We start from the raw sequence: 11,990 nt of genomic DNA, 5'->3' as shown, positions 1-11,990 counted from the left end.
AGTGTTTACAAAATTCTTCCTTAGTTGGGTCAGCAAGATCATTTTCCTTGCACAATTGAAGCGATGTGGCAACATTTCCCTCTTTATTTTTATAAAGTGTCTATTGATCTGGGGAAAGACATAGTTACGTTTTCTTTGAAAATCTACTTTGTTGAGATACAATTAAATACAATGTGATGTACCCATTTAAAAAAAAGGCATATTTTAAAATGATAAGGTCTCTTTTTCTCTCTAGGTACACATCTAGAATGGAGACTTGGAAGACGTTTTGGGAGATCATCTTCCTTGCAGCTAGTTTTGGATTCATCGAGTCACAGAGGATTGGTAATGCATGAGATTCTTTAAGCCAAAAACAATTACCTTGCCAGGAACCTAGTGGTAGTGACAATCTTAAAAGAAAATATTACAGGGGCTTCATAATTAGCAAAAGGGAACTGATTCCTTGAAGGAGAATTTAGGCAGAATCTGGAAACTTTTACTGAATGGTGAGCATTTGATTTTTCTTTTCAATGCTTAACCCTAAATGATAAAAAAAAACAGACATTAAAAAGTATCATACTCCTGAGTGTGTTATCAGGCTCTCAAATGCTTTTGTAAACAAGAGCCTGTTATGCATTCTGTCTTTTCTCTTTGGCAGAGCTGTTCTGAAGGGTAATTGTCATCCCAAGATGGATAGTTTCACAGAATGCCAGTGACACTTCTGCAATTTTTTGCAGTTATTTTAATAGATTCTTGGGACTTTTCAAGATGAAAGTCTCATCAAGAGAAGATTGTTTGAGTAGCCTGAAGCCCCACTGAGACAACAGCGAGGTTTTAATATTCAAATATAATTACACAGACTGTCATTTGTTGGGAAAAAACATGCAACTCTCTCAATTTTCCTTTTGGCTCTGGCTCCCCTCACTTGTGAACAGAATCTGGGACAGTCTTGTCATGTTTCCTACATCTTCTAAAACTATAAAGAACGAGTGAAGGGGTTAATAAAGTGACAATGTATGAAAATGTAGTACATCTCTCAAGTTGCACATGAGGGAACACAAACTTACTCGCCTCAAAAATAGTCTACAGCTGATTGGAAAGATCAGGGAAACATTTCCAGACCTGCATTTGATCACTCCTGAAAGAGATGTTAAGGGGACAAACCAGTCAGCCATCCTTGGAACAGTCACTGAATTCTCTCCTCCCAAAAAGACTGCATTTCGAGGGCCAAAGGGAAGTAAAGCTGAAAGGAGCTGACGTCCACCTACTGTCCGCCTTTTCCATGCTCAGGCTCCACTTGGCTTTACAACCAAGGTTAGGCAAACTGTTGAAAGGTGGGACTCAGGACTACAGAAGTGACAAATGGATTTAGTGTCCCTGGTTTATACCAGCCCTCTCTGTTTAAACTCTTACTTTGTCTTTGCTTTCTGTATATAGATTTTAAATTTAATCTCTATGGCAGTTCAGGGCATGAACCGGATGTCAGGTGACCTCACTCCTGAGTGAATTCTGGCTCTTTGAATGAACTTAATGAGTTACTCTGCCTTTCTAGGTCTTATTTTCCTTCTCTGTGAGATGTCTGCATTGGATTCCTTATTCTATACTTGTGCTGTCCAATACGGTGGCCGCTAGCCACACGTGACTATCTAAATGAAGACAAATTAAAATTCAGTATAAAGTATATTCAGTTTCTCAGTCATACTCACTACATCTCGGTGCTCAGTAGCTATAATATTGCATTGCATAGTCTCATAGTATTATTTCCAGCACTAAAATTTTGATTCTCTTGTTTTCATTAATGTTCAAGATTATCATCTCTGTAAGTGTTGTCCCCTCCCTCCCTCCTTCCTTTCCTCTATTTCTTCCTTCCTCAAATATATTTTGGGTTTCTGCTCTCTGCTAGAGACTCATGTGGTGAGCAAATAAAAGATGTGGTTATCTGTTCTCATGGAGCTCGGAGTCTAGTTGGGGAAATTGCCATTAATTAAAGAAGCACACTAATGAATGTTACATTACAAACCAAGATAAAAGAACATGATTCTGTGGGAATTTACCAAGTTAAAAAGTGTGGAAGAAAGAAAGAGAAACTTGGAAGGAAGAGGGGCATGTTAAGTCCAGTGGCAAGTGGGAGCGTGGGAGGTTGGAGACACTGGACTAGGACGCTGGAACAGAGAGAAGGAGAGAGGGCAGGAGGATGTGGCCGCAGGGACGGAGCAGGACCAGCTCAGAAGGAGAGGGCAGAAAGATGAGGCTTCAAGACAGTGCAGGGTCGGTGCAGGTCAGCATTTTAACCCTCTGGCACAAAGCGAAGTGCAAGATGTGTTTAACAAATGTGGGATTATCATCCTTCGGCTTTTCTGCCACTTTAAAACCATTTTTAGCTGGTTTCTGTTTTTGTTTCTCCTCTCATCACTAATTTATGTTCTCCTCCCACCATCACAGATAATCAAATTGGGAGATATGGGTGGAGGGGGGCAGAAATCATGGAGGTTGCAGAGGAACAGATAAGTCATAATTACCTCTTCTTCCTTCTGTCCACACGAGCACTGTGCCTAGTCCACATTGTGCTTCTTGTCACAGAAAAGCAAAATTTGAGTTGAATGAGACCAGGTGATGTGGTCTGGAGTGACACGATCTGAGAAACAGAGGGATTAGAGGTTTGCTCAAGTCCTGCAGCCACTTGGTGTCTGTTCCCTTCTATGCTGGAGGCCAAGATGGGCCTGGATGGGGTCCCAGTGGGCCTGGCCGCTGTTGAGATGCTGGTTCCTGGGATTGTAGCAGGGGCTGGGGAGAAGCAGCTGCACAGCAGCTTCAGTTCAGGGAGCCAAAGGACAGATATGAGCCACATGGATGGGAATGCCAGGGACCACGCTAAAAGAGGCTGGTAGTGGCCAGGGAGTGGAGAGGTCAAAGCTGGAAAACTGATGTCTAAGGTCAGGTTCCTTGGAAGCAGACTTGGGGACAGTGCATTATTTTGAGAAAGTGCTTTATAGGACAAATCTGTAAGGCAATGAGAGAAGTGGGATAGAGTCAGGGAAGAAGCCAAGTAGGAATGCGGCCATAGGTAAAGACAAGCCTTGGCCTGAGTCATGAGAGGTGATGAGAGTCATGAGAGCATAAAGAGCAGCATAGAGTTGTTTCACTGAAGGCAAGTAGGCCAGGTGTTTGTATCTCCATGCTGGTCAGACAGTGGCCACCCAGGGTGGTGGTGGTGGTATAACTTCCCACGTGTCTCCAGATGAGGCCACTCCCTTCAGCCAAGCTCAGGTTTCTGGAGAAAGTCACAGATGTGAGCAGTAAGCTGAAGCACTTGAAGGGGCTAGGGGCCAGGTGTGCTGGCCAGATCTAAGTGGGTACCAACAGCACTCACTGCTATAGAAGCTGAGTTCTTTCATTAAGCACAGGGGCTGAGTGGAGAGCCATGGTGAGGGATGTAACTGAAGGGTCAAATGTCTGTTGGAATGCAACAGAGGGCAGCAGGTGAGCGGGGAGAAGGTGGCCATAAGGAGGCGAAGGAAGCTGATGGCGTGCCTGGGCTGTGTTCATATGACGACCGTCAGAGAGCTGTGCAGCCAGGCCTGTGGGGTGGAAAGGCACTGTATTGGGAGAAATGGAATTCCAGCCAGTAGCTGTCAGTTTTGCAATGTTTTATCTTAAAGTGACTCTCTTTCCCAGTCTGCAGGCAGGCCTCTGTGGGAGACGTTGTGTTTCTGGTGGACTCCAACATCAGCCCCCAAGACGCCCGCAGCGTGAGGAACTTCTTGTACATCCTAGTGAACAGCTTCAATGTCAGCAGAGAGACCATCCGTGTGGGTCTGGCCCAGTACAGTGACATGCCTCATTCAGAGTTCCTGCTCTCCACCTACCACCGCAAAGGCAACGTGTTGAGACACATTCAGCAGTTTCAATTTAAGCCTGGGGGCAAGAAGATGGGCCTGGCCCTGCAGTTCATTCTAGATCAGCACTTCCAGGAAGCAGCAGGGAGCCGGGCAAGCCAAGGGGTGCCTCAGGTTGCCATGGTGATCAGCAGTGGCCCAGCTGAGGACCATGTCCGTGGACCTGCTGAGGCATTAAGGAGGGCAGGCGTCCTGCTTTATGCTGTTGGCGTCAGAGATGCAGTTTGGGCAGAGCTCAGGGAGATTGCCAGTAGTCCCCAGGACAATTTCACCTCCTTTATTCCCAACTTCTCTGGGCTGGGCAGTCTCGCCCAGAAGCTGCGGCATGAGCTCTGTGCTACTTTGGCAAAGGCAGCTCAACCTGTTGACTACATCTTTCCAGGTACAAAGGCTTTTCCCTTTTTATTTCTGATCTGGAAGTCATGAAACTCAGAACTTTATCTCTTATTCATTCCTCCCACCGTCCTTTTTATTTTCCATGTGTGCATGTTTAATATAAAATTAAAATTTCACTAAAGCGTCTGTACTCTATGCTCCTCTCCAATCAGTGACCGAAGACTTATCAGCTCTTTGTGTAAACACTGTGGGCCTTATGCTGGTTCTATATACTATTATAGTATAAGTCCGTTTTTAAATGAAAATTTATTTGTTCCTAGAATGATAATTATTGTTCCTAAATTAACTTACCCATATTGCCAGGAGAGAGGGGAAATGGGCAGTAGATCCCCCCAGGAAGTTTGCTTATTTTATTGCCAGTATGTCTGTATAATGTACTGGTTAAAGGGATAAATTTAGGGAAAAGAAAGATCTGGGTTCAAATCCCAGCTTTCCACTTTCTACGACACCTTAGGCAAGTCATTTTACTTCTCTGAATTTAAATTTTCTTCATAGGATAACAATTCCTGTCTCAGAGAGGTGTTGAAAGCATTGGACAAAATGGTGTAAGTAAAGTGCTTGGTACAGTGCCTAGCCAGCCAGAGGCGCCCTTAGCATCACCTGTTATTGTCATTACCTGTGATGAAGACATATCTGTCATCAACTCTGTACTTCTATTGGTGACAGGGCATAAACTGGTAAAAATATTTTATAAATTAGTCACAAAACTCCATAATAAAGCATATCACGTTGAGGAGAGAAAGAGAAGAATGCTTGTGGGGTCCATCAAAACTTACAAGAGGATAGAGCCTTTGTGATTTATTCATTAGTTTGGTGTTTCCATATAGGGTAGGTAAATTGGAGGACGTGCTAAAACTTTTGACCCATTGATGCAGCAGGGTGTGGTGGTAATATTGCATTTGTGTGGACAAATAATATTGTATACCTTACTTTTTGTATAGCACATTAAGGTTTACAAAGAGGTTTTATATACATAGTAATAACAACTACCACTGTGTGGTGCCATATAGTTTTAAAAACTTGTTTACATTGCTCCCCTGATCCATCATCTCAACTTTGTTAGATACATAGGGAAATTAGTGTTATTATTTGCATTATTCAGATGAGAAAACTGAGGCCAAAGGTAACACAAGTGGACGGCAGAGCTAGGAACTTGATCCTGGATCTTTTAAAGCAGTCCAATTCCAGTAGAGCAGGTGTGTTAGGCTGTGCTCCCCAGAAGCAGAGTCTGAGACAAGGGTGTGGATACACATGGTTTGCTAAGGATGAGCTCCCAGTGTGGGTAGGAGGACAGCAGTCAGTAAGGATGTGTGTTATGCAGGACAGAGTAGAGAAAAGTAAGGAAGGGCGTGATCTCAGGCAAAAGTTCTACAAAGGGCTTTAGCCTGATCCTGCAGGGGAACTCAAGAGTGTATGTTATGCCTCAGAGTTGTCTTCACTTCTGAATCTAGGTCAAGTTGGGATCTGGGCTTTTATATATTTGTGAACAAAGCAGCTCCAGTAGCTAGAGGGAAGTCTTCCAAAGAGCAGTGCACAGAAATGGTAGAAAGAAATGCAAAAGGACCCAGGCAGAGCACTGATGTTTTCTGCTATGGTAGATTATCTTACTTTATCCTCTGTGAGAGTATGAGAGTTGATGTAAAGATTTCAGCACTGCGGAGAAGAAGATTAAATCCCAAAGAGGTGAGTGATATATAAGGTCAAGGGGCTACTGAGTGACAGAGCTGCAATGAGATGAATCAAAGAAGAGGGGCTATGCTTCAGCTTTCTGACCTGTGGGTGCCAGTGTACTCCTAGAGATTAGATTTCCTTGTCAAAAGATAGGAGGCTGATGGCTTATTCAGAGTGGGAAGAGGGCATCCCCTTTCTCAGCATGCTGCTAAATTTACAGAAGTGGTTTTCTTCATAATAAAATTCAAGGGATTGTCCAAGTGGATTTCAAGATTGGAAGTAACAGTAGAGCATGTCTGAAGCCTTGGAAGATGACCGAGTGGAGGGAAGGAAAGGCCTGGGGAGATGACACTTCTCTGAGCACACTGTCATCTGGGGTGAGAGTAGTGTCTGAGGACCACTGAGTATGGGCTGCCTGCCATGGCTTTCTTTCCTCCATTGCTTCTAAGCATTTTGAATGATGAAGACCCAGTGACCCCCATCCCTTTTGTCTTCTCTCTTATAGCTTGCAGAGAAGCAGCCCTGGCAGACATCGTGTTTCTAGTGGACAGCTCAACCAGCATCGGACCCCAGAACTTTCAGAAGGTTAAGAACTTCCTTTACTCCGTTGTCTTGGGGCTTGACATCAGCAGTGACCAGGTCCGAGTGGGACTTGCCCAATATAGTGACAATATCTACCCAGCCTTTCACCTGAACCAATACCCTCTGAAGAGCATGGTCTTGGAGCAGATCCAGAATCTGCCCTACCGCACAGGAGGCACAAACACGGGGAGCGCCCTGGAATTTATCAGGACTAACTATTTGACTGAGGCAGCTGGCAGCCGGGCCAAGGACAGAGTTCCTCAGGTAGTGATCCTGGTGACAGATGGGGAGTCAAATGATGAGGTCCAGGAGGTGGCTGACCAGTTGAAAGCAGATGGAGTTGTTGTGTATGTGGTCGGAGTCAACGTCCAGGATGTCCGGGAGTTGCAAAAAATAGCCAGTGAGCCATTTGAGCAGTTTCTCTTTAACACCGAAAACTTCAACATCCTGCAGGATTTCTCGGGAAGTATGCTTCAGACTTTGTGCTCAGTGGTGGAGGGCAAAATAAAAGGTGAGTAGCTGTGTTCAAACCCAGTATTCTGACTATGCCACTTCACTACGGTATGAGCCAGAATACACTGGGTGTAGTGGGAGGGCAGTAGAAGGGATGCTCACCACCACTGGAAAACCTGGGGAGACTTCCTGGAGGAAGGGACATCTGAGCTGGGGACCAAAGGCTGGATGGGGTTCTCGTGGGTAGAAAAGAAGGGAAATAACATCTTACCACGTTGTTCAAAGGAAATGGCATGGGTTTTAAAAGCCAGAAGCCCTGTTTTTTAATCTTGCCTTTGTCACTTTCTAGTTATGTAAGCATAGACAAGTGGCTTCACTTCTTCACTTCAATTTTCTCCCCTGTGCAAGGAAGATAACAGCATTTGTCTCGTAGAGTGGATAAGGAGGATTAAATCAGAAAAAAGTGTATAGAAAGCTCTAGCACAAAGTAACTGCTCAGTAATTGTTAACTTCCCTTGCCTCCTCCATTGGTTGAAAAAGAATAATTGAAGAGTGCTTTAGTCTAATAAAACAGACCACAAAGGCAGCAGGCTACAGAGAGAGAGAGCTTGTGATGGAGGAGGGAAGGGACAATACATATAGGGTAGTATAAACACAGTACTTCTCCCTGTCCTATTGCCCCCTTATATTCAATTCTCACGAGGGCTTGAGTTGATTTACTTTCCCCTCTGTGTCTTTCCCTGGCCCATCCTTCTCTGTTTATTTCCAGAATTCACCAAGACCTATGCAGATGTGGTCTTTCTTGCTGACACCTCACAGGGCACGTCAAGGACCAGTTTCCAGTGGATGCGGAATTTCGTCTCCGGGGTGGTTGGCATGCTGGAGGTTGGCAGGGACAAGTACCAGATCGGGCTGGCTCAGTATGGTGATCAAGGTCACACTGAGTTTTTGCTCAGTACCTACAAGACCCAGCAGGAGATGATCGTTCACGTCAACGAGCACTTTGTGCCGCGGGGTGGCTCCAGAAGGACAGGCAAAGCTCTGCGACACCTTCATCAGACCTTCTTCCAGGAGGAAGCAGGAAGCCGGTTTCTCCAGGGTATCCCCCAGTATGTGGTGGTCATCACCTCGGGCAAATCCGAGGATGAGGTCCGGGATGCTGCACAGAGACTGAGGAAGAAAGGCGTGAAAGTCATGTCCGTGGGTGTGCAGGACTTTGACAGGACAGAACTGGAAGGGATGGGGTTCCCGGACCTTATCTACGGGATGTGGGGAGAAGATAGAGTCAGACAGGTCACGCAGGATGTGAATATGGTAATACAAGGGACTGCAGAGCCGGGCTCCAGGATTCAGGCCCTGGAGCCTGTAGAAGGTAAGGTTTCGTCCTAGGGTATGTGGGCCACTGGGAGATCTCAGCGTAAGAGGAGAGTCTGGGGAAAGGGCAGAGAAGGGGGCATTCTGGATTCCTCAGTCCTGGGGCACTGGCACCAGTGGATGGGGAAGAGGAGGAGGCATGGGCTGCTTCAGGCACATACCGTGTATTAGTTATCTATGGTCACAATGATGCTGCCTAACAAACCGTCTGAACAGTCAGTGGCTGAAATGAGTCATTTATTCGCACAGATCTGCTGAGGGACAGTTGATCCTGGCTGGGCTTATTCACAGATATGGGATTTGGCTCAGGACTAGTTGATCTAGGTTTGGCTCTGCTCCACATATCTCTCATCTTCCTCCTGGGGTCATCAGGCTAATCTGGGCATATTCTTCCCATGGTAGCTGCAGAGGTACAAGAGAGAAACCCAATAGCGTAAGCATTTCTCAGACCTCTGCTGCATAATCATCTGCTAAGATTTCACTGGCCAAAGCAAGACATATAGCTATGTCAACATCAGTAGAGTAGAGAAGTATATTCTTCCTTACTTGGGGAAGAACTTGGGGTCCTTACAATTTTATAAGCAGAAAAGACAAATGAGGGGTAAGGAGAGAATATTTCTGAACAATAATCTAAACTACTATATACCTTTTCCAGGAGAAAGGGCATTCAGGCTTCTGTCCAGAGATTAAATAAAGTCCTTCCTTAGGTTGTCATGTAAGACACTCAAGAGAGATGCTACTGGCATTTGGGGAGGGACAATTCATAGTGTAGGATTGTCCTGGGTAGTGTCAGTGGTTTAACATCTCTTATACCTGGTCAGTAGCATCCCTGAATCATTACAGTACTCCAAAGTACCTCCATATACTTCTAAAATGTTCTCTGGAGATGGGTACCACCATTGGCTAAGAACCACTGAGCCTTATCTCCTGCTAAGTCTTTTTACACATTGTATTCTCCAGCCAAGCTGAATTACTCATCATTTGCTGTCTAAATGTCGTGCTTCCCCACTTCTGTCTCCACCTTTGGATGTACTATACAATTAGCTTGGAATGCCCACAGTCAAAATTTGCCCCTCAGTTCTTAAGTTGCCCTCTTGGTGAAGCATCCTTTGATCCTCACAACTAGAAGTGAGCAATTTCTTCTTTCTCTGAGTTGTCACAGCTCTGCCCAGACCTGTCAACAGCTAGAGCTTGGGATCCTTACAATTTTATGGACAGAAAAGACAAACACGTATGGCATAAGAAAATTGTGCCAGTCCCCTAATAATGGGTGTTATTTTAATATTATTGTATAGGGATAAGGGAGGAAGGCTCTCCTGGCAAGGGGAAGAGCCTGGTGAGAGGTCTACACTCCTGGTAAGGGTGTGGGAGTACGAATGGTCTGGATGAATGTGAAAGAAGGGGAAAAAGCTGAGACAATTGATATCATGAGGAGGGTTTAAAAGTAATGAGAGATGAGATTGGATTAGGTAGGATAGACCCCAATTATGTCCCAAAGGCACTGGAAGTAATTGGAGGCTTTTGGTCAAGAAAAATGACATGACCAAAGTGGTCTTCAAGGAAGTCTTCAGTGGGCGGACTGGATTCTAGATGGTACCTTAGACTCAGGAAGACTTCAGGGCTGAGCTGTCATCTGGCCACCTGGGGACGATATCTGGGCTCAGTTCAAGGATAACGAGGAAAGAGGGTGAATCCTGGAGACAACGTGAAAGGATAATGACAGCACTTGGTACCAGAAGGTGAAGGAAGGGGGAAGTCAAAGCTATTTGGAGTTTCTAGAAGAGGTGTTTTAGACTTGCCAAAATTGTGGACAGTACCTGCTTTTTAAATATAGGATTGAATTTTGATTCTTTATTTAAAAAGATCACAGGAAATTTTAGGACACCAAGAGACCAAAGAAAAGTCAAAAGGTTATTCTGTTGCCCCTAAATGTTGTTTTACAATATTCAGTTGTCTACACACTGGTTTCAGCCTTCTGCATATATGGTTTTGGTCCTCTGCTAGGGAGATTTCTTTTTTCATATGTCAAAGCAGATCTGGACCTTGTTGGTATGTGGACAGAGAGGGTTTCCCTACATTAGGCACTGCTCAAATAGAATTCCTCTTGGCAGGGAGTTTGTATGTCATTCCTTCATTTGAGGCAGGTTGGGGGGAAAGTTTTTTTTTTTTTTATAGCAGAATGAAAGAGCCAACTAGCCCAATATTTGGACAAAGATTTTTCATACCAACTTGCAACATTTCATGTTGCCTCTGTTAAAATGACGTGACATTTATCAGAGAAAGATATGGAAATTAATAGCCATGATTTGTTATTTTCATCTTTTACCAAGATAGAGGAAAAAGTATTCAATCAAGTAGGTTTCAGGTCTATGAAAGTGTATATTTATTTTCAGGATCTCTTGAAACTAGAAAATGAAGGAAAATATTAGTCCAGACTCAGATGCTTTTAATGGACTAAGATAAAGTGAAAAGCTGTCTTAAAACACTATGTTGTAGATAGTCATATATTTACATATTTTGCAAATGATAAAAATACACTTCCATGTGAGAAATTTTGAAATGAGTATGAACCCTGTGATGTTCTTTGATCATGATGTGAAATTAAGGCTTCTATTAAATTCTAAAATGCGTCAATATAAGTTAGCGTAATATGTAATTATAATTTATAACAATAAATATATTATGATAGTATATAAAATATATTAAAATACAACTTTTATATATGAATATTTTCTTTTTACCCTGTTCTCATGCTAAATTTCTTTTTTTTTGATTTTGTTTGTGTGTTTACAGCATGTCCAACTGCCATCCCAGCTGACTTAGTGTTCCTCATTGAGGAATTTAGCAGGGTTAGGCAACCCAATTTCCAACAAGTTGTCAATTTCCTAAAGACCACTGTCAGCTCTCTAAGCATTCATCCTGATGTTGTGAGAATTGGCTTGGTCTTTTACCATGAGGAACCACGCCTTGAGTTTTCACTGGATACATTTCAGAACCCAGCCACGGTCTTGGCCCATTTAGACAAATTAACCTACCGGGGAAGAAGAGGAGGGACAAAGACTGGTGCTGCTTTAGATTTCCTAAGGGAGGAGGTTTTCGTTCAGGAGAAGGGCAGCCGGTCCAGCCGCGGTGTACAGCAGATAGCTGTGGTCGTCACGGAAGGCTTCTCCCAGGATGACGTGTCCAGACCCGCTTCTCGCCTTCGGAGGGCAGGAGTCACCATCTACACGGTGGGCACCCGGCGGGCCTCAGACAGTCAGGACCTGGAGAAGATAGCGTCGTATCCTCCTGGGAAGCATGCCATCACCCTGGAATCCTTTCTGCAGCTCTCCGTAGTGGGACGCGTGCTTACAAACCAGCTCTGCCCTGAGGCTGTGGACAAAACACTTTTTGTGCCTTCTGCCCCACGAGAAGGTAGGAGGGCCTTTTCCAGATTTGATCTATTTTTGAAAAAAAAAAAAAAAAGAGTTTAAAAAGTCTTCACTTGCTCCCTATCCCGTCTTCCCTATTCCTCAACAAAGAAAAGATTTTTGGAGTTGCTTCATTAAAAAACAGAATCCTAAAACTTCTAAAATCTTTGTTTTTTCTTGATTATAAGCAATGCAAAAGAATCTGAAGTGAATAGTGAATATCCCTACT

General features: G+C 44.1%; 1 protein-coding gene across 1 annotated transcript in view; it reads left to right on the top strand.

Annotated features, from left to right (window-relative positions):
- The first annotated feature begins 248 nt into the window (after positions 1–248).
- Positions 249–11,990, top strand: part of LOC105872699 (collagen alpha-4(VI) chain-like) — a 90,404-nt gene continuing 78,662 nt past the window's right edge. The window contains exons 1-5 of the mRNA XM_076001281.1: positions 249–324; positions 3,655–4,257; positions 6,448–7,035; positions 7,747–8,349; positions 11,145–11,765. Of these exons, the coding sequence (XP_075857396.1) occupies positions 249–324; positions 3,655–4,257; positions 6,448–7,035; positions 7,747–8,349; positions 11,145–11,765 (2,491 nt within the window). The remainder of the gene's footprint in view (positions 325–3,654; positions 4,258–6,447; positions 7,036–7,746; positions 8,350–11,144; positions 11,766–11,990) is intronic.

The sequence above is a fragment of the Microcebus murinus genome, chromosome 1 (genome assembly GCF_040939455.1).
Source record: "Microcebus murinus isolate Inina chromosome 1, M.murinus_Inina_mat1.0, whole genome shotgun sequence".
Classification (NCBI taxonomy): Eukaryota; Metazoa; Chordata; class Mammalia; order Primates; family Cheirogaleidae; genus Microcebus; species Microcebus murinus.
The sequence above is the reverse complement of the archived record's forward strand: the minus strand, read 5'-3'. Positions and strand labels throughout refer to the sequence as shown.